The 23,641-nt window shown below is 39.7% G+C and overlaps 1 protein-coding gene across 1 annotated transcript in view; it reads left to right on the top strand.

The window, feature by feature from the left end:
* Positions 1 to 1,651: 1,651 nt before the first annotated feature.
* TAFA2 (TAFA chemokine like family member 2) overlaps positions 1,652 to 23,641 on the top strand; it is a 73,515-nt gene continuing 51,525 nt past the window's right edge. Inside the window, exon 1 of the mRNA XM_075153407.1 lies at positions 1,652 to 1,760. Within this exon, the coding sequence (XP_075009508.1) occupies positions 1,655 to 1,760 (106 nt within the window). The 5' untranslated portion in view covers positions 1,652 to 1,654. The remainder of the gene's footprint in view (positions 1,761 to 23,641) is intronic.

Genomic DNA, 23,641 nt, shown 5'->3' with positions numbered 1-23,641 from the left:
CATCCTAGATACAGCGCTTGCTTACTCCTCTCTCTTTTTCCCTGATAAATGTGATATCTGAACCTCTGGAAAACACACTGTAGATGTGTGACTTCTGTCAAAGGATGCTGAGTTCTGTTTGCTCTGAATTCAGGTTTAAAGGGGTTTGGTATACTCCTCAGTGGGTTCTTAATTTGAGTCGTAGTGTTTTGTTCCTGGTGTGGAAACCTACTGGTGTTTAACAAGATCGCGTCAATCTCCTGGAGAGCAAGATTGGCAGTTTTGGGGGAAGTGGTCTGGTTACAAGTCTGGAAATCATCAGTGGAGTTGTGGGGTGTGTGGAGGATTGCCTTATCAGCGTATGGTGTTCTGTTAGAAAGCAATTTGCTCAGAGGAAAGGAATTGCTTTGAAGGAATGGAAAGAGATTTGGGACTTTGAACAGGCTACTGGTTAATTCTGTATTAGAGCAGTCTGCCTTTCACAGAGTTGTGGTTGCCCAAGATAGCATTGTACATGAACAGAGCAAAAGAGATGCTCTTAAATTCATTTGGGCTTCTTATGAACATAATAGGAGACAAATGTGCAACCATACTGAAGCAATGCAGTTCTTTCTGCTCAGAAAGGCATCCTGGTTCCAGGCATTACAAAACGGCAATAATTTTGTTCAAGTGATCGAATTTGCAGCTTTTCTAGTATAAGTGATTTGAAATAGGCATCATCGTCCTATTGACCTATCAGTGAAACATGACCATCGTGCAGAGCTGTTTCTTAGCCAGCTCCCTAGGGCTCTTCTACAGAGAATGAAAAGCGAGAGAAGGTTTCATTATTATACCACTTGCCAATTCTCTACACAACTGTAATCCTTAAGCATAGAGCCTATGTTCCTGAACTTGTCTTTTTGAGAGGTGGAGGGGTATTTTGTCTTGGGAGGAAGTTACTGAGAAATAAGTCATGTGTTACCTTGTGCTTGAACCACCACGGTGGCTTGCTGTCACAGTGAAAACATCACTGAGCAAGATGAGGGTAGCTCTGTGCAATTTCCCTTGGTGCAGTAAATCAAATCTTTTCATTACCCAAAGATAGACAGGAGAGACACTAGTGAAGCCGCCCTGCTCAAGTCCATGTTTCCAAACCACTCATGTCTTCCTAACAGGATTTCTCTGTGGGAGGGCTGGTACATGTGCTGCAGGTCTATTCAAATCTGTTATTGCCTTATGACTCATGGGCGCAATCCAAAAAGAATTGCAATCCCGAAAGCTAAAAACTCCACTGCATGGTCAGAGAGAACCACATTGACCATGACTGGCCCCAAACACATTAGTGGAACTGCTCTATTCATCAAAACCTGCTGCATAGCTGCATGGATTCATCCTTCTTGCCAGCTTTGGAGTCTGCTGTGGTTATGAACACTGCTTGTGCCTTGAGAGAAATGTGATGAGTGGAGGTGTTGAATTCTCCTGATCGGAGTGAAGGGACTCTGGCAGACCAGGGAGGAAGGTTATACTGGTGCTCTATATGATGTACCTCATTTAAAGCAAAGCAGAATTTGAGATTTAAGGGTTGTCAGCCAGACACTTACAAAAACTTCTTGAATTCTCCTTAAATTAAGACAAAAAATGTTTTTTAAAGAAGTCTTAAGATAAATACTTATTTTTGTGTATTTTTGTTTTCAGGATGAATAAGAGATACTTACAGAAAGCAACAAAAGGAAAACTGCTAATAATAATATTTGTTGTAACACTGTGGGGGAAATTAGCATCTGGGGCAAATCATCATAAAGGTAAGAAATTTTGTTCTGTTCTATTATACTGTCCTATCTGTGGCCTCTGTCAACAAATTCTGGTGTCCAGTCTATGCGGCCTTTTTTCCTTATGCGTATTTGTGTCTCCTGGTACTCGTCCACTAGCCAGTATCAAAGGAGGAGAGTTTTCAATCGATAGACTTTTATTAATTTCTTGAGAATTTAAGTATTTCAGTCCCGTTTTCAGTGTTCTCTAATTTTAGGTCATTTTGTAATGATAGTACAGTTGAAAAGATGGTAAAAGAAGATGGTAAAGTAAAAAAATCAAATAATGAATACTGCTTGTTTCATAGAAATAAGTATATCAGATAGCACATATGCGTGCTACAAATGAATTCCTGGAATGAACCTTAGAAAGAAACAATTTTTAGTAACGTGTGTACTGCTACTGTGTGCAGTTATCTGTAAAGGCTTACTTCATGGCTAATGTGTGCTGAATGCGATTGTTTCATCACCAAAAAAATACTGTTGCTTTGCAGTGTTGTCTGTCTTCTATGCTTTATTCCTAACACTGGACAAGGAACTTCAGTAGCTTGTGACAATGTGAGATTTGTTTTCTCTTGGTCATTCCAGCCCTTAAAATGTATACACACCAGCAGAAGCTGTGATGGTTTACTGAAGCTTGTAAAAAGGTCTCTTTTTTTTTTGTGTGTGTGTTTCTGTAAACCCCTAATGCAAGGAACAAGCTCTCTGGATTCATGTACTAATATCTTCTTATAGGCTAACTGAAATGTGAACTGCAGTATAATATGGTTTTGAAGTCCACTTCTCATCTTCATATAGTGTCTGTTGGCTGTTTATCCACTTATTCAAGATCAGAATAAACTCTTAACAACTTGGGTAAAGTAAGGGTGGGACATGAACGTTATTGAGAGCTAAGGAGTTAAATACTGGGGAAGGATTTCAATAACACCAGTCAGTTTATCTCTCTATGTTCATGTACATTTTATAACGTTCCCTCTGATGATAGGATTTCATGAGCAGGTGTTTTATATATCTAGCTGCTAGATATTTTTCTGCTGTGTGAAGATATCTTTCTTCAAAATATACCTCACTGATTAAGGAGTTCAGGATGCAGAGGCACTTTCTGCAAAGTCTTTTGCGAGTTGCAATTTGGCTGCAGACAAAACAGATTCTGATGTAGTCCTGCAGGACACCAAAGATGGGCATCATGCCAGACAGGAACCGTGCTGACACCCTTTGCTCAGCCTTTGTTCCCCCTCTGAATCAGAGTATGGATTTGTGCTGTGGCTTGCCAGTTTAGTCGTCTATTGGAAAAGAGCCAAAATATCCTAGCCTGGATCCAGAATTCTTTTGTCTTTGATTATCTTTCTTTAAAATCAAAAAGCCCATCTCCAGATCATTTTGATTCCATGCACAAAAGCTGGTCAAGCTGTGTTTGCCTCAATCCAATTCAAACTTTGCCAAAGTATGCTTGCTACTGTTTTTGAAAAAATGATGAGTAAAATCAGTCACCAAGTATTTCATGGAAACAAATTATAATCCTAAGGACTATTTGGGGAATTAATGCTTCATAACTGAGAATCAAATGATCCCCCACCAATTTTAGCTTTCCAGATATATTCATGCAAGGGGAACCCCAGCAGGGCTATATTATTAATTATCTGGACAGTACTTGGCATTTGAGCCCCAGCCTTAAAGCAGAAATAACTTGAGAAATATTGAATTTGGTGTTTTTAGGTAAAAAAAGTATACATGAGTCCCCTGCAAAATCAGGTTATTAGCTGTAGGGACTTCTTTACATTGCTGCAAGTTAACAAAAAGCTTTGGTTCTTTTTCTTTAAGTTTTAACTTTTTACCCCTTTAGCAAAATATATGAAGTCTTGCAGAGAACAATAATAAGAAGCAGCATGACTTGAGTGTTTAATTTAGAAAAGCATGTATGGTACATGTTCAGATTATCTTGGAAAGAAAAAATATTCAGAAGGATTTTGGCTTGTGGATTTAGTAGATCTGTAAATCAGCTGCACTCACAGTATATGGGGGATTATTTTAAAAAGCACAAATCAGAGTTATGCAGCTCAGCTACCATTGATTTCCAAAGAAACTGGGAGTTTAACTTCCCATTGGGCCAAACAAGATCTTCCCCCTACTCTAACAGCAGAAAAGGAGCTAAGGGGCAGTCAAGGAAAACCTGACACTGTTCACCTTTGCATGGAGTTTCCAAATACTGAGAAATGTGTGACTTTCTTCAGCGATAATTATCCCTAACGTCATTAATCTTCATTTATAGAAGTCCTTACTAACATGTTGACATGACAAACCCTAATGACTTTGAAGGAGCCCTTACAATTTCAAAGCTCGATAATCTACATTTTAAAAAATCTTTACTTTCCTATTGACTTAGTCATATTATGTGTCAGTTGCACCAACTCTTAAACCCATCTCTTTTTGTGAAGGCTATTGTAAAAGAAAAGAAAAAGAAAAAGCAGGAAAGATCATCAATGTGTGAAAAATTGTTTAATGAGCATTCTGCTCTCCAGACAGACTTCAGCAGGGATATAAACAGCTGACTCTGACAGGCCGTCTCTAGGCTTGTTGTGCTTATCTCAGGGATACAGCACAAATGAGAAATCTCGTCAGCGGCAAGTAAAACAGAGGCTGAGGCAGGGCATGGGGAACCAGGCTCTGAGGTCCAGCTGAGCAACCACCAGCGTTACAAACTGGGATTTCAGATTACAACTTTTCAGTGTCAGGTACGTGGGCGCCAAGTCCATCCGCCTTTCTCTTGAGAAGACTGGTTTGAAGAGACGTCTGCTCCCTTTATCTTGGCTGACTGTTAAAGTTTCATCAGTCTGGGCAGAAAGTCCAAGAGCTAAAAGAGATAAGCACTCAGAATGCTTAAAACAAAACACAAAGCTCACTGTTTTGCTGCACACAGGATTATGAGTTCTCCTGCATAGTTCCTGGATGTGCACATACTTACATTCCATTTATCCTGTCTGCTGGAAAGAAGGAGGAACTCTGCTTTTTCTTTCTCATTTTGCTGATGTCACTAATGGGGACCCTAATACTATGGTGATGTGTGCCTTACCTGAGCACATGCACCTGTGAATCAGCCCGCAGTACCAGATCCATTGGTGCTGCAGTAGCTATGTATGAGAAGACAAGTAGAGTGGCATATCAATCTCCAAAAGGATGTTGTCAAGGTTATGAGTCTAAAAACTGACATACCTTGAGGGTGGCTGAAAGAATCCACAAGGATATTTTACTATAAGATTGATCCTGAACCTCCTACTCATTGCTAGCCCTTGGAAAACAAACCTGTGCAAACATATAGTGTTCACTGACAGATATGGCAGGCAGGCATCAGTTCAGCATCACTGCCTGTTTGCTATTTCTGTCATAGGGAACATGAATTGATTTGGTGACCATTGTATCACAGCCTGTGTTTAAGGTTTCAAGTGTTGGACTGGTCCTTTTGAGAAAGAAATATACTGATAGCCCCTTACGAGCACTCCTTTGTAGACAAGAGGCTACTGTGAGACACAGTTTCTACCCTAAAACTAAAAACTCTTTCAAAATTTGGATTTCTTTGAGGTTTTTTGGTTACTAAGTTTTTTTACATTGATAATGCAATAAGGTAATCTAAATAAATTAAGAGTGCTTTTGAATCTGAGCATAGTTTAATATTCCTCAAAATACAAACCAATAAACTTTATATTAAATTTTAAATCTCTGGACAAAATACAAAGCTACTTAAAAATATGTCTAATCATGAATGTTTGCTTGCCAGAATGAATTTGTTATGGAACCAGAAAACGCTTCAGGTAGATAAATAAAGTAATTGCGTATTTTTGGACTTACTAGATGAAAAGGCATGATAATTTATTTTCATTTAAAAAATTTCACTCAGAAGCTGAACTTATTAATCTGATGCCTATCATATAGTTAAAACAAACTAAACTCTTTATTGTTTGTGATGCAGAATTGCTGCTTCTACTTGTCTGTGAATTTGCACTAAATTAGAAGTCTCAGGGAGTATCTTGCTATTCACAAGGAGAAAATGAATCTTGGTTTCTCCTTGCAGAGCAGGAGCTGTTCTGAATCCCAGCTGAATGAAGGAGCCACTGACCCTCAAAAGCTGCTTGTTAGATCACCCTTCCTGGATGAGTTTGCCTTTCTCAGTTGCATTGCCAGGGCAGAAGGAGTGCTGGCACCAGTGTTGGGGTGTAGGATATAGCCTGTGCCACACGTGTGCCTGGAGTGTGGGAATGGGTATGACTATGAGAAGCAAGAAACCCAGTGGTAGCAGTAGCACGCTTTCAAGTGATGCTGATGTGTTTTTTGTCATGGATGGACTTTCATTAGCGGTCATCCTCTTCCTTGGTCCCAGGTTTCTTTCCTTTTGTTTTCTGAAAAGAGTACAAATAAAATGTGCAGGACAGTCCTGGAAAGCCTAAGGAACTGGCGGAAAATTTTAAGTCTTTCTGAAACTGAGTTAGAAATGCAGCTTAATTGTGATAATCATCCCCATGAATCTTGTTTTCTTTGGATAACTCATCATTTCTGTTTGCTTTGCAAGACCTTTTAAGTCTTATGTCTAGATTTGTCATGTTTTCTGATAGGAAAATGAACCAAAAGGTGGCAAGCCCTCAACAGGGCTCCATATAGTCTAACACAAGTCCCACATGTGTGTATCTTTGAGAATGTAAACTTTGTTTAGGGGACGAAATCTCATAGTAATGAACAAACTCAATCAAACGTGATGACATAGGCCAGCATGGGCAGTACTACGCCTGGTTCTGGAGAGGGAGTGGAAGGACTTGTAGCCCTTGTAGATGGATGGGGTGGTACAAGTTCATTCCTTTGGCTTCTAGCATTCAGCGGGGCTCTGTTAGGAAGTGCAGTAATGCTAACGCTGCACTGAATCAGCCTGTGACAGGCTCCTGGCTCTGCCTGACCCCAGGGCTGTGGAATTGATTTGTTCTGAGGAGAGATAATATAGCACTTTGTTAAAAGCTATGGTAATGGCCTGTGTGCATTGCCTCAATGCCCTCATGTCTGTTTCATGCACAAAGGGTGAAATTCACTGCTGAGTTAGGACAGCTGTTTAGATGGCTTAATGGGTGATGTATGTTGTATTTATGGGTTTGTATCACTAGGGCAGTGCAAGGGACTTGAGGCATACTGGTGATCTGGTGCAATGCTTTGAAAACTCTTAGTGTTGTGCATTGTGCCTTAAAGATACCGTTGATCCTCTGATCCTTGCAATAGATTTTCTCCTAGCCAAACTTTCTCCTTACAGTTATCCACTCACTGATATTCATCTAGTTGCCTATGTGTAACTCTATTACTATACATGTGACTCCATGTTCACATGTCAGTATTTAAATTCTAGCACTGGCTTGCACTCCCTGGACTCCCAGGACAAAACTTTATCATCAAAAGTATCATATATTATGGACATGGGTAAAACGTACCTTGAAGTTTACTGAAGACGATGCCTAAGTAGAAATGCTTCTGAGCACTGATGATTAGTTCTGCTTATGTGTCTTCCTGATTTGCTGTATGTTTAAATCTGAAGCAGCAGAGCAAAGGCATTGTTTTTCTTGTGCTGACTGCTTGCTACAGACCAAATGAAACTGTCTTGAGTGGGCTGGGAGAAAGCCTCCAGAGGACACGGGTGGTCAGGTAAAAAAGGAGAGAGACTAGCTTGCAGGAAGCCTGCAGCAGGAGCAAAGACTGGGGGACAGCTGAGAAGGTTGATGAAGAGAGAAACAGCTAGCCTTTTGAGGTGATGGAAAGAAAGGGACTTAAGGAGCCCAATGTGACTGTGTTGAGGGGTTCTGGTCTGAGGGCAGACTTGGAAAGAAGAATCCATCACACCAAGGGCAGTTTTGTTATAAGCTCTTTTATTTATGTTCAATTTTACTCACCACCAGTGAGTTTTCTCTGTTTTAAAATATGTTTTTGTCTAGTTTATAATAATGACTTTGAATTATCAGTGCTGCTGAAGTTTTAGGGTGCTCTGTAAGAAAAGGTCCACCACATACCTCTGACTGACTTTGATCTCATTTCATTTTGTATGAAAAATCATATCAAAAGCTCTTGAACGTTACAACTGGAATGTTGCAGGATATGTAACCGGTTCTACTACTGGGAATCACACCAGAGGTTACAATCATTCAGGAGGGCTGGTGAAAGACTGTATCAGTCCTGTACTCTGGTGTCTTGTTATTCCATTAAGACTGTGCAGGTTACTAACAACAATGTTCAGAAGCTTGGGTAAATACCCACAACACTAAATAATGCAACTAAATAATGCTGTCTAGTTTACTTTATTCAGGCAAATTAGGGGGTTGCCTCTCATTTTGGTGTTTGAGATCTACATTCCTTGCGTTTAGACTCACAGTGTCTAGATAAGAATAGGCCTAACTGATACATGGGAGACCTCTGAAGTACTCAAACCTTTGCCTTTTTGTAGAAGTGCCTTCATCATGAAGTTATAGTATTTTAGTATGAATGTACCTTTGTCCTTTCTGTTGAGGATTTTACTCTGCGTAGAAGACGGCATTCATAATGCAGAAATAGAGGGTGTTTGTATTCAATTCTAAAAGCAATAAATACCCTTGGTGCAGAGGACAGAAACTGAATCAAAACATCCCTCCTTCTAGCTAAGTAACCATTAGATAGCCAAATGCTCCCTCTTGTTCTCCTTCCTTCCTGAAGGAGTCCTACTGGAGGTAATGGCATTCTTTGGGGACATGCCCTGAAGAGGGCACTGAATGCAGACCTCCCAGTTCCATGATATAGGCTGTAATATTAAGGGTAAGCAGCAGCAATACCATCTCTTCCTCAGTTTGCACTTTTTTGAAGTGCCTGTACCATAATACTTGGTGAGGGTTCTGACCCTGTGGGTAGATCGCATGTGTGGGCCTGTCAAAGGATGTAAGAGTTCTGCATATTCCCAGGTTCTTGATTGGAATTAGGTAGGAGAAAACTGCCTAATATTAAGATGAGGGAAGTTGCAAGCATGCAGAGAGATGTGTGTGGGTGCCTTAGGAGCTACCAGATGAGGCTGGAAAATGTCAGTGGGGTCTGTCAAAATATTAGATGGAGGCATCCACTTGTCTATTGTCAATCTGTCGGTCCTCCATCATCAAACTCTTTTGTCATATTTGCTAAATGTGTCAAACATGGATAATCTTATCTCTTGTGGAAGTTTGTCCCAGAGACAGATTCTCTTAAATGAGAATGCTTTGTGTGCAGCTTTCACTAACTTAATTCTGAGTGTAATTAATGTTTAAATATAGAAACAAAGGAAGATGATAGTCATTTTAGCAGACATGCGGAAGAAAGATATTAGATGTTCTTATCTAGCTTGGGCATTAATTGAAAGTTTCAATTATATCAGGATCAGACCTGATCTCAAAATTGCCATTTGCTTGAAGATAAAATAGAACAGTCAGTCAAACACTTTCATATCAGTATCTGTCACTGCAATCTAAAATGTTAATACAATATCTGTTGGAATTCAGGAGATTACATTCCTTGGCTTTCTGCCAGGGTATAAAGGAAAATAATTTTCTCTGATTGCCAAGATGCCAATAGTTCTGATGGTCTGCTGGGACATGGGTGTAGAAATCATGGCAATAGCAGAGTTATGCCTATTTCTTCTCTGTGCTGCCAGCTCCATCACAGCAAATGGCTGCCTTCATGTTTGCCCCCATTCCCACCACCACCTGGACGATGAAACTTGGCTGTCCTTGAGGCAGCTATGGAGAGAGAAGTTGGAGAGTTGCGGTGACATATCATGCATTTTCCTTTATATTAATCACTTTAAAATATTTCTGCTTATATTTGGCAGGTATCATGGTTTCCTGATGTTTTTCTAAGTGAAAGGGAAGTGCATAGCAGTTCTTTATTTTGGGCCTGATCTTGTAATCCCAATGTCAAATTTTTATTAACTTTCCATGAGTGAGTACCCAGGATCTTTTCCTTAAATACATTCAGATTTTGTGTTGTGGTGGGAAGGAGATGATTGCGCAAAAGATTATATTCTTGTAAAAGTTACATACTTAGTTGATTTTACAGTTAGAAATGCCAAACTTTTTTACATTTTCAGCCCTTTCATTTATTAGTAATGCTATCTTCCCTTGGATAGCTGGCCCACCAATCAGCTGATTTTTTAGCCCATTTCTGTTTTGGAAGATTAAGCTTTCCCTTGCTTTTTTGTTAGGAAAATATTGTAAGATGTTAGGACTGAAAAAACATTGATAGTATGCTTATCCTGCTGTTCCTTTTTCCTACCATGAGTAAATGTTGACATTTCCCTAATACTGGAATAAGATCTACTTTTCCAGTTTCATATTCTTTCAAATTAGTCCTGTTCATTTGTTATGTATACTAAGTAATGGATTCTGCTAGATTCCTTTATCCTTGTACTTAGGAAAACAGAGTGGTTACATTTGCATGCCACAGTTTTGACTAAACCCGTAAAAATAGTATGAAAGAAATTTTAACCCCCTAGATAGTCATCTTTATTCAATTAGTCTTGGTTTAATAGTACCACTCTCTTGGATCTGTTGATCAGAATTTTCCTTGTTGTTTCATTAACTTGTTAAGTGCTCAATTAATGTAGCATGTAGTGGTATATTATTGTTAGCATTTCCAGATTTAAAATATTATTTTCTGGGCTTACAGTTTTATTCTGAATTTTTCATTTCCCTAAATGCACATCGTGTAATACATAATGTCTTAAATAAACTTTTTGTTAGAGTAGAAAAGGAAAGCAATGGACGTTAGATGCAGTTGTGATCAGGGGGGAAGAACAAAGGAAGAGAAGGGCTGTTTAGTGACCTGGAGTCTCCTATCATACCCCATGAAGCAGGGTGCTACATCACAGTGAGCTGATGGGATTGCTGCAGCTGCCTGTACCCACTCCCCAGCCCCTTCTCCCATTCTGGAAACATTTTTACCCACTGACTGTATTGGCTACACTGTCTTTAAAGAGGTTCCTTCCAGTACAGACAGATAGTATAGGAGCTGTAAATGGGAAAATGATTGCAAAATTTTCATAGTAAATATCAGAGTGAGTTTACACAAATAAAACCTTTTGAGGAAATGCCATCCTCTATTTTTATATAAATAATTAACGCTGATAACAAGAGACTCCTGAGTTACTCCAAAAGTGTGAATCATTATGTGCAGGTTTCCAGCCTTGGAATTTGCCATGTGTTGTAGAAGAGCTGTGTCTGAATCTTTTGACAGCTTTGGAGCTCAGATGGTAGGATGACCTTGAGGTATATTGGAAGGTCATGACTAGTACAAAGTTTATGTCCAAGACTCTGAAACCACCTTTCTTTGGTGGAGAAACCACGTAGATTTTTCTCCACTGGTATGACAACTTTTCCTGTCTTTTTCCTCATTGCTCATAAAATTTTATTAATGTCTGGGACTATCAAACAAGAATATAATTGAAAAGAAAATCTGAATAGTTTACAGTTTCCCTTACATTATGTTTTCTCCATATTCAACGTGTTAAGATCGTGTCATTTTTATAGGTCAAATATAATGGGTTAATATCACATTATAATTACAGTCTGATCCTTAACAGTATCCAGGTATGTAAAATTACTGTAATGGCAGGATTAGGACCAATTCTATCTTCAAAGCCTAGATCTGGTTTCAGGTATGGAGGCCATATATCCCAGTGCTGGCCTTAGGGTTTTCTGCGCTGCCCCTCAGGCTTTCTAATATACATTCCATACATCCCTCATACATTCCATACATGCAGTGATGACTGCCCCAGTGTCTGCTGGTGTCTACTGCACATCCCTGTTACCCTACTCAGGGGATTTCACATACTCAGGTTGGGAGGTTGCCTGGAAAATCGCATCCCATGTGGAGATTATTTCTATAGCATTCAGGGAATATGTTAATCTAACTTTTATCTGCATTAATTTTCTGCTGATGATGTCTAAAGACTATGCCCTTCTCTCTTGACACCCTTCACTAAATTTACTCTATAGCAGTGTTAAGTGCTTGCGTGTAGAATGTCACGCTTTAGAACAGCTGTTCTTTAGTCATACAAGTGCTAAGGAAATGTTCAGAGACAGTCAGCTATTCTGGAGAATAGCAGGAGAAGAATACTTTGTGTGGTTTTGGGTAGCAATTTATAAAGTTTCTTCCTGAACCAAAATTTTTAGTTCTGTTCTTTGGGGGGCTGAGGGGGATTTACCCTTTTAAGGCTCACTGGGGCAGTCTTCCACTGTAGTAGAGATTTGTAAAAAAGTCTCATCTTTTTGGAAGATCAGGGAATTGATCTGAGCCCAAGCTGCACAAACCAACAGCTCCAAAGCAGCAAAGTCTGTGTCTGTATGCACGCGTATGTGCATGCATATGCACGCAGAGATATGAGAGACTTGGATGAAAGAGAAAAATGCAAGGTCATCTCTGATGAAATAGCTTACGTGGACCATTTTAGTGTTTTTAAAATGCTTATCATTTATTTATGGGAGCTTCACAAACTACTAGGTGCTTTTCAAACATAACTGAAAACTTGGAATTTTCCACAACATCCAGCTTTAGGCACTCTGAAACACCCTTCAGAGTTCATTCCTTTCACAAAGTGCGTACTCAAGCTTTCAGTGTAGGTGTGAATACTTCCCTGAATTCATATACCAAAGAGTTTGCAACCTGTTGGAAACCTTGTGGAACTTTTGGAAAGTCTCTTAGCAGGAGGACTTAGTTTGGATATTGTCTTTTATCTGCCTAATAATTCTTCTCCTGTATCAGGGTCATAATGTCCGAATAAAATTGTAAAGGTCTTATTTTATTTCTACTGTTCAAATGGAGTCTCCTGTTGCAGTTCAGAAGACAGTGAAATTTGGTCTGTGACAGATTCATTTATATCTGCATATCATTCTGCAAATGTCATTCTGTTGTGTTAAAAAAGGTTTGGTTGTAAAACCTGGATTTGGTGTTTGCTCAGTTTTTCCTTGTTGAGCTAAAATACACAGAAAGTCAGGAAGAATTCTTGAAATTTGCAGAGGGATAATACTGAAATTTTGACCTTCCCATTAAAGTGTGAAAGTACCATTTGATAAAGAGGTGGCTGTGACCAAGAAAAACCCACTTCTCCACATAGATGAGGACAAAGCCATGGCATACTTACTGGAGAACAGAGGCTGGCTTGGGGGTTTAGATGACAGAAAGCAGGAAAATCATAAAAGAGCAGTCTGCTTTGTGCAGCTTTCTTTTACCAGGCTGAGCAAGAATTCTGTCTGTAGTGATGAGGAGGCTGAGGCAGGAGCTGCCAAGTCTGTCTTGTTCTTTTTTTCCCCATAGTTTTGTATAACTCTTGTTCTGAAATTGTTCTCAGCTAAAGGCAGTAGACTTAGAATTCTTTCTGCAAAATATTTCTGGCTTCAATATCAAGCGTCCTCGAACGACTGAAGTATAAAGCCGAATGTGTGGGTTATGCTGGGTGAAGGCAGAGCTGCGGAAAGGATATGCCCGAGAAAAGTGTTCTGTTAAGACCAACACAAATCTTGGGTGCATTGTGCCATTGTATTTTTGGGCGCAAGTTATTAGAATTGCTTCAGCTGAGTCTGTGCTCCAGGACTGTGTGTGAGAGGAGAGCTAGGGCTCGTAGGAGGCTGGCTGAGTTGCTGGGAATGTCAGAATTGTTCTGGATCCAGAATTTGAACCCAAGACTATGTATGTTTCTGATGGGAGGGGAGCAGGGATGAAGCAGTTAAGCCTGTAATTCAATCTCAGTGAAAAGAATGAATCATAGAAAACACTGAAATCATCATTAGATTCCTTCAGTGACCTGGAAGACTAAGGAAAACCAAAGTTAAGTTTTAAAAAGATGACAGATAGCAGAAAGCATTGTACCTATGAACAACAAAATGAAAAGATTTTTTAAGTCAAATACTTATTTAAAACTTTGCTCAGTTTTGTTATGTTATGTAAATTTACTACCAATAGGAAAAAAAGATTACTGGTGCTAAACTTTCATCTAAAATGCATTGGCATGTGTCAGATTAACTGTGGAAATTTTGTGAAATGGAACCCAGAAGGTGTGCTAACTGCTAGACACCATAGAGTGGAAAGTAAATATGTTTCCAGTGAGTGAATATTGAGAAAATAAGCATCTGGAAGAAATGGGAATTTTGGCTTCTTAATTGCATCATTCACCCCAGAACATCTGCCAGAGATATTAAGAGCAAATATAACTGTATCTGAGAGAAGATACAAGTTTAAATAAGAAAGGAGGAAGAGTAATATTGTGCCATCTTGTTACACTGCTGCACACTGTGCATACGAAGGCTGTGTAAGTCTCTCTTCTCCTTCTAGTTTTGATTCCAAAACACCTTAGGAGAATAAAAATACAGTTTCCATGCCTATGTTTACCTTTTCAGAACATGGGAGAATCCAGAAAATCTCATTTATGATAAGTAAATAATCCATATTTTTGCATATTTTGTCCTTCTTATAACAATACATAGTATACTAGAAAGCTGGGTTGCAGAAGACAAAGGGCATCCTGCAGAGGTTATGCCCTGGAAACATGTGAGAAAAGAATTAACCTTTCATCCCACTTATGCCATTCCTGTTCATAGTATAGTTTAGATGAGCACAAAGGCTTCTTTACTCTTTGCTGTCACACCAGCCCTGGAAGCTGCTTTTTGGGGACTGCAGGAATGAAGTGCAGTCAGGCCCCGTGCCTGATGTTACAGAAGAAGATGAGATGGGATGTAAACAGCTAAAAAGCGGGGAATTAGGAGGATCCCCATTACGCCAGTGTAAGGACCGCGCTCACCAGTCTTATCTCATGCCTTTCTTGACTTTTCAGTTTTTACCCTGCATCATTAGATGTGCTTTCTGCTAAGCGATTTGAGGACAGTACATATTTCCAACTCTCCCTCTGTCACAACATTACTGTCCTTGCATTTTCCTGGGTTTACTCTGAGAAACAGCTTGTGTAGAGGAAAATGACTGAAGAAAAGAGCTTAGCTACCAGAGAGGGGTTAGGTATATTGTACTTCACAAATCTGAAGTAAAACCTAAATGTTAGAAAAAGAAACAATTTTTAAACTAGTGTCATTTAAATTTTCTTTAAACAAACAAACAAACAAACAAACCAGAAGGACCACTGCATATTATTGCCTGTAAAAATGCCGTATTCTAGAACAGCTGTTCTTTAGTTATTGAAGTACCCAAAAAATGTTCAGAATCAATCAGCTATTTTTGGAAATAGCAAAACACAAAAATCTTTTAATTCTGTTGGACTAAGACCTCCATTAATAGTTTATCAACATGTTCATGTTATAGGTATTTAAAACCAGAGTTTTTTGCTGAAAGTCAGAGAAAAACTAAATTAGAGCAGTCTGAATGGCACATGGAAATCATACTCTTATTTTTTGCTGTTCAGGTGGTTTATTTCATCACAGGTGATATTTTACCATCATTCTTTTTTCATCTTTTTGAAATAAACATTGCTAGTCTATTGGGTACTATTGACAGTAAGTACTGAACGTACTTCTAAAAAGAATGAATTTGTTGAAGCAAATACCTTTCTCAAGTATAGTTCTTGCTTCTATTTTCAAATATAACTCAGTCTAATGAGCATTTTTAACCCGTATATACAATAAATCGTGTGAAGAACTCACATTTAAAACTATCACACCGAACAGTGGTGTAAGGAAAGTAATATAAAAAGCCCCACTTATCAAACTGATCTTGGCTGCCAGAAAAGCTCTCCTAAAATCTGTTCTATTGTCTGAACAGATCTGTAGGAGTGATTATAAACTAATTTGCTCTTCTGCTGGATGCTAGGAATACAACAGTCTACACTAAGCAGCATTATGACCCACACTAAAAATATGAGAAAATGCCAAATTATGGCTTATCCTAATAAAGTCATTGTAGGAGAGGAGTGTTAAACTATAAAATAACAGTCAAAATTTTTCATAACAATAATCACTGGGGGGTAACAATTTCAATAGTTTTTAATGAAGTTTTTATGTTTGGCATTTGTTTTGTACTTTATTTATTTTATGGAAAAATCTCCTAGGTTCATGCATAGCAAATATGAATAATTAAGGAGGAGATAGATGGGACACGTGAGATTTCTTACAGACAACCTGCAGAAAAATGTGGAAATGTTATTTTACAGCTATAGAGTGGGATTTATAAGCTTCAGACTATTTCTGTGTCCTTTTATTAAAGTGAATTGTCTACAATGAGGAAATAAATCAGTGATGTACTTTAAATCCAGGAAGTCTATCTGAGTCCTCTAAGTTTCAATTTTTTTTTTCTTTGAAGGAGAAAGTTCACTGTTTAAAGAGAGCTTTGAAAATCAGTCCAGATATGCTGCTATCATAACTAGTAACATTTTAAAAGCTCCTGAAATAATAGCTAGGGGAGTATGTTCCTCAAATGTCCTTCTGCTTCTTCCTCTGACTTTAGTGTTATATTTGGACCTGAAAGTCGCTCCTCTGCTGAGTCCAGGTAAATGTCTGAGATCTTAGAGGTCATCTTTACAGTGGAGGATAAATCAGTGGATATATTTTAGCTTGCTTTAGTTATACACATAGATTATCAGTATGAGAGCAGACATGGTCGTAAAGCACTGACCTTCTATTAGGCCTGTTTCAGTATTGTGGTAATGTCAGATTCTCAGGAGGGCAATCTCCCAAAAGAAATGACTAGCCAGGGACCAAGTCATGTCTCTGCTGATGTAGCTCTTTCCCTTTGGGAGGATCTAATCTTGCATGCTTAAAATTCAGGTATTACCTCCTGGGGGTGCTTCTTTTCCTAGCTCTGCATTGATCATACAGGGACGTCCAGCTTAGATTATATGCCAAAGCTGTAGATATCCAACATAGGGTGACGTGTCTTTGCTTTTGTAGAGAACAGTGGAAACCCCACTTTCTTTATTGTTATAATAATATAATAAATGATGGTATAAAGATTCAGAAAGTGAATAAAAATCTAAAGATGCATTGCTGTGTTAAAAAAATTTTGGATCCTTCTACTTAGAGACAATTTCTTATGTCCTTGACTGTGTGTGTATGTATGTATGTATGTATGTATGTATATATATGAATAATACTTGAAAAAAATAAGCAGGGACAAAACTCCAGCAAGTCTCTCCCGTGTGCTGGTTCAGGCACTGCTGTGCATTGCTTTTGGGGCTCTGAACCATGCATGCACTGCTGAAATTTGGTTTCTGTTCATTCAGCTGACAACAGATTAATGTAATATGTGTGTTGCTAGACTCTAGAAACAACTGTACGGAAAAGGAAATGTGGATGAACATGCCACTCCCTTGAAGAGGTGAGACAGAGAATCAGAAATGATCAGATAGCATCCATATTATGCAGCATATTTGCCAAAGTAAAAATCTAAGCAAAGAGCACTCACTAACCACAAATATCAGAGTAGTTGTGTTTGAAATAAAAGGAAATTCACAGTGTCCATGTTTACTTTTATATTGTGGGTCTTGTTCCTTAGAAATTATAGGTGCCCAGCCGTAATATAACTCCTAGGCAATGCAGTACTTTCACGTTATGAATTAGCTGTTAAAGCGAGGCTGTACCACTGAAGTCAGGAAAGGCTGGCTCTGCTGCATCTTCAGTTTCTGATTTCCCTATCTTTTTATTTTGTTTTACAATGCTCTGCTAACTACAGCTGCACCTGGAGGATATGCGCTAGGATTATTCTCAAGATTTCCCTGACTTGTGAGCCCTGTGAAGATAAAACTCCCTCTAGATTTGTGTATGCGATCAGACAAGGCATCTCATAAATGGCGTTTTGTCAAATCCTACAGTGTATCCCCTTGCTGTTCAGCTTTTAAGGTGGTGAATTGAAGGGGAAGGCAATTCTTGTTTTGTGATAGTCCCACATGCTTGGCTCCCTTCACAACATATCAGTGCCGCGGACCTGGACAGTTATTTAATGCTCATCTATTTTTTCTGGTGTGCATTTTAGAACTAAAGCAGTAAAAACATTTGTCCTGAGTCAGTGTAGATACTCCTAAGGAACTGTGGGTAGTTGGTTATTTCCCCATAACAATTTCTTCTAACCTTGAAAAAAGGCACGGCCCTACAGATATTTATAAATGGCCACTCGTCTATTGTCATTTTTGACATGTTGTTAGGCACTGGAAGACAAATACACTGTACTGCTCTGTATTGTACATGGCGTTCAGCTTCGCACCTGGGACTTTTTGAAAGGGTATATGCAAACTACCCCACAGATAACAACTGCTTCTCAATCTATTGATCTTTCAGTTATTTAACTAAAATTCACTCTTCAAAGTGATCTGAGGGTTGAAGTTTTGAGGTTCTAATGTTGACTTCTGTGAGGAAAATCCTACGTTGAAGTAGCAAAAAGATCAAAGAATATGCAGCCATAAAAATTTATACAGCCAGTATATGGATGCTATCATCTTATGTGCAGATAGTCATTTGCCTATACATTAAGTGCTTCCTTGCAAGTTCCTATTAGCAACATTTGAATTAAAATTTGAGCATTAGATTTTTTTTTTTAATTTTCATTGCTCCCTGAGGGCCAACCTCTCTCCTTTTCCCCCCTCACCCTTTCACAGTGGTGAGAAAGATGTGAGAACTGTCAATGCCACTTCAGACTCTCCCTGTGGCACAGGCAGTCTCTGGCACTGACACGACGCCTTGGAGGGTGCCTCGTTCCCGGGGGCTGAGGGAGCGTTGCTGTGGCTCTTGTGGGGAAAGGATGGATCTGGGTGTTGGGTAACACGGCAGAGGAGGAGCTGTGGGAGCTGGACCTGGTGAGGGGTGGGAAGCTTGCCTTAAACAGCGGCCCCTTCACCACCCCTTTCAGCAGCTGCAGCACAGCACTGTAGCCTTCCTTCTGCTCCATGGTAGGAGGCATGGCTGGTCTGTGAGTCTCATGTTTAATGCAGGAGGCTTGACCAGTCTGGGGTAATGTAAAATTAGTTTACTAATATTTTACTTACAGCCTGCTCCAGGTGTGCTTTTTATGGTCCTGGAAGGCTCATGCCCAAGAGTTGCCCAGCGAGCTCTTGCTGCGCTCTACACTTGCATCTCAGCAGTGGTCTAGATACACAAGGTGCCTGGCTTATTTCATGGATGGACAGTAATGAAAAGGGATCATGAGCTGGCTTGGCATGGCCTCTCACATCCCTGGATGCACTGTATGAGCTTCTGTAGACATACAGGGTAAAATGCCAAGCATGAAGCCATGTCCTCATTCTCCGAAAAAGTCCCTGAATAATCATGATTTTGTTTTCCTATATCTTGGTTTTTAATAGGTTTCTCTTGAAGGTGCTTCAGATGCTTTCATTACCTGATAGTTTTTATAAAGCAGGCTTCTGGAGTTCTAGGAACTGTGATATTTTTGCAGCTTCTGACTTTGGATAGCAATGAGAGTGGTGTATATGATTCTTATCAACAGCTTCGATTAGCCAGAGATCATTCAGAAACAAGTGCCAGGGAGTCTGCTAGGAGCATCTTAAAAGATACCTTTTCAGCAAGAAGAGATATCTGAAAGTATTATCTTCTGGGAATCCTTGAGCAAAAATATTCTTGATTGCACAGGTCTGAATGGTTCTCCTGGCAGTTTCTCTTCTTTTATTTTGCTTGTTGAAATGTGCTTTCTTTTCCTCTGTCTTGAAGAATAGCCAGCCTCTTCCCAGGCCATCCAGTTTCAATTCATAAACTCTGTCTAGATACTTGTTGATTCATCATGTCCATGGCTTAGAGACTTGCTATTTATATGGAATCAATAATGTAGTGGGAAGGTTGTGGCAGGGGAGATCAGTCTAAAAGAGGGGATTTCACAGGACTAGACATGTGCCTTGTTAGCAGTTTTTTTCTAAAGGTCTGAGTTAAGTTCCTCCCCTGACTGCACTTCAGAGAGCTTGCCTGGGGCTCTACAGAAGCAAGCTGAAACTTAAAATTAAGATCTTTCTTTCAGATGGTGAACTGTGTGCTGGGACATCCTACGGAGTTTCTCTTAACACACATGGGAGAGTCTGAAGCACTGTGGGGAAGTCCTAGAAGGCAGGGGTGGAAAAAGAAAAAGAAAAAAACCAGTTATGTAGTTTTCAGAAAGGCGAGTATGCATGCATACATGTGCCTGCAGTTTCTGGGAGGAGTATTTCAAGGTATATTTGATAATTTGGTTTAACTGACAGATTAAGTAAAAATGCATTAGAGATCTGCAAAATGGAATGTTACGTATTATAAAAATATGTTACAGAATTAAAGAAACTTTCAATTAGTACAGAGATACCATTCTATCCAGTCATGAAAACAGATAAAACAAAGCAAAACAAAGCCAAAACAAACCCTAAAAGAAAAAAAATTGACGCACCAGCTAAAACTCTATCTGTAAAAGACAACCAGTAAACCAACCAACCAAACAAGCAGGCAAAAATCTTGGAGAGTTTTTAAAATGTGGAATTTCAAAACTTAAATGCTTTTTACAGATAAGTTGTGTTAAATTTCATCACATATTTATCTGATGAATGTACACACATGAATGTAAAAAATTATTTTCAGATTCTTATGGTATATTTTTATTTAAATAACCTTTCTGCACAGGTATACATAACTGCCTTTCTGTATAGAAGAGGGATATAAAGTGACTCAGTATTATGAATATTATGTTTGGAAAAATTCTGCACAATGGGAGTCTTGAAGTTGGCAGAATTTTCGGAAGTCCACCTTGACCTCACTGAGTAGTTTCTATCAGGTCATCACTAAAGTCCTTGAGTGCTTCTGTTATAGCATATATTCTCGTTTTGATCAGCTTAATAGTTCTTCAATACAGATATTAAACAAGCGATGTTCATATTCATCCTTAGAAAAAAAATCTTTGTGCTTCTTACTTTGAAAGTCATTCCTTTTTCTTTACTCTTCTTTTTTGGTGGAATTTATTAAAGACTTTCCAAATAAATTTTGGGGGCTGTTGCTTTTTCTAACCTTGAAGAAACTTAGCATGGGGTGAATAAGGGGCACTAAGCATAATATTTTAAAAAGAAAAGTGGAATAAAACATAAAGACTTTGATAATGGAATTCATGGTGACATTCAGGTGCTTAAATATGAATCGACCTTCTTATTACCAAGATCTATTACCTAAATAAGTTTCTGCACCTTAATAAATAAATAAATACCTTAACTGTGAAAGCAAGATCACACATAAGGAGCTAGATGCGTGTTGAGATGGAAATAGAGCACAGGGACCCCGCTGCATCCTTCTTTGGGGAAACTGTGGTTGTCCCTCCCTTGGCTTCAGCTGATGTCTCCACAGAGGCACCTAAAGTCCGCTGAGGTGGTTGAGCTATTTTCTGATAAGCACGAGAAGCCTGAAAGCAGGCTGTTCACAAGGACTATTGAATTTACCTCTTCACCTTGTTACACTAATCCTATTTCATACAGACTCCTATACACAGCACTTTTCTTAAGACATTACTTCAGGTGAGGCTTGGGTGCCAGAGGGTCATTCAAATACATGGGGGTAGAAAAAATCTTTCACTTCTTTTTTGTCTGATGCGTCCCTGAGAACATGTTAATTTGTCAAGTAGTACAATGTGCCCTGAGACCATTTGGGTCAGCTGGAAAGAAAAGAAAATTAATAATGAGAGTCATCTAAGGAAACAGGGGAAACATATTCCCCATAAACTGTGTAAACTACAGGCTTCTGAAGCCTTGAGACTGAGGAAAAAATGTGGGATTTTTTGTATTCTGTCAGATGCTGAAGGCTGCTCTGAGACATGTGCTGCTGCTTCTTGCTGAGTCGAGATATTTGGCAGAAGGCCCACAGAGAGAGTAGGAGAGAATAAAAAGTCTTTGTGCCAAATGTTCTTTTGAGTGCCTGAGAGCTGGATTGGTCTTTTTTCTCTGTGAAATCATATAATTAGTAATCTCAAACCTCAGCCTGTTAATTTACAGAATGTCTGCACACTTTAATATATCGTTTGCTTAACATGTTTGATAACAACCTCAGAGATACTGGGGCTTTTGACTTCTTGTAGTATTTATAAACTGCGCTTTGCCCTGGGTGTTTCTCTGCCGGCTCTACACAGGCTCGTCTCGTGGATGGTGTCAGCCCGCAGCTGCTAGAGAAGAAACGTGGGAAGCGTCTTGCCTGCAAAAAGCAAAGCGGCTCCATTTCTGGCCCGAAGGGAAACACGCAGCCTTCCCTGCCATCAGCGTCCTCCCCTGTCTGCTCCACTGCTCAGCAAACGGGCTGGCTATGGTGCGGCCGGTCCACCTTGGGCACCTGCGGCAGGAGGCAGCGAAAGACCTAGTGGGCTGGCTGCAGCCAGGGAGCCGAGCTTGTTGTGAGGACTGGGCGAATGTGCAGAGGTCTCTTCTTCTCCTCCTCGTCCAGCGGGTGAATATATAAAGAGCTGCAAGATCCCAAACGATTGCTGCTTGTGATCTTGTCTCCGAACACTCTGCGGTTTCGTGAGCCTAGTGGTCATCTGATTTCAAAATGGAAAGCAGGACCTAGGGAGCGTGACACTCTAGGCTGAGAGGGGGTCACATGAAGAAAAGGAAATTATCCTTCAGGCTACCTGAAAATTAGTTGCTTTTTGAGTTCCTGTGTCTTTGCCTAAAAGTTTGGCATGAAGGCATCATTTGTAGCCATTGCCATAAAAAGGCCCTGACTTTTGTGAGAGAGGAGATAAGCTTATTTGAGAAATACTGGCTCACTCCTGCCAAAGAACTGATTGAATAAAATTAGCCTCAGTAAGGCCAGGAGGATAGAGTCAGATGGCTGTGAGCTCTCCAGGTCCAAGAGATCCTACATGAAGGGCTCCATCTGTGGTTTTATGTTTGTAAAGTTCGTGTGACCAGCTGGGACCGTGCCAGCTTGCTGTGTTATTCCAGCAAGTCTTTTTCTCTCGTAGGGGAGATAACTCAATCCTTCAGTCCATTTCAGTGCATAGGTTTTGCTATGGGAATACCTGAAGCTTGATCTCACAGGGTCATTAATGGGTTCTTCTTGGGGGAATGCTTACATTGTAGTTTTCCTTGATTTTTTTCCAAAAGGGAAAAAGTCTTCCCACACAGATGGCTATAACTGGTGGCTGGCAGACAAGCTGATGGATGAGATTTTTCTTTGGCACGGTGCAGAAAAGTATGCTTGGCAATGTGACTGTGGCAAAGCATTCATTAGCTCTGTTTTTAAAGGCTACCAGAGATGCTGTCTGCGTAGGGTTGTCATATGAACTCTGCTTACCATCCTTCACCCAGGTGGACTAACCAGGTTAATTGCATGGTAGAGGCAGCCCGATGAGAGGAGCTGGGCTGACATCTGCAGAATAAACACTTATCAAGAATTACTCTTGTTATTTTAAAATGGTTCTCTCAGGAGAGAAAACACATTGAATCCAAGAAGCCTGGGAGGGGCTGCAGTTAGCAGGATCTTTTGTGTATGTGTTGCCTACAGGTGGCACTGCAAAAATAATCAGTCCAAGCAATCAGCTCAGTTTTTTAACAATTCACCTGAGAACCTGTTCCAGGATGCAGGAGACATCAGAACAAAACAGAAATGAAAAGCAATGATGTACTTTTAAGTTAAACTGATTCTCTACTGGTGTAGGCAGAGCATAGTGTGTGCTCTGTCTATCTGGACTTTTTCAGGGCCCAAGGTGACCAAGTGACTTTTGGTCACGGAGCTGAGTTGCAAGGCATGGAAATGCGAATGCGGTAAATACAGCCTCAAAGCCCTGTCAATAAGGTGTGTTTATAGGGGTTTAGGATATATTTGCGTGGGAAGGAGTTGTCCACATCACAGCTTTACCCAAATCAAGCAAAAAAGAGGTCTGCATGGCCTCTGGCGTGGGATGGATGGTTCTGATCAAACAGG

Source organism: Calonectris borealis, chromosome 1 (assembly GCF_964195595.1).
Source record: "Calonectris borealis chromosome 1, bCalBor7.hap1.2, whole genome shotgun sequence".
NCBI classification, from domain to species: domain Eukaryota; kingdom Metazoa; phylum Chordata; class Aves; order Procellariiformes; family Procellariidae; genus Calonectris; species Calonectris borealis.
The sequence above is the reverse complement of the archived record's forward strand: the minus strand, read 5'-3'. Positions and strand labels throughout refer to the sequence as shown.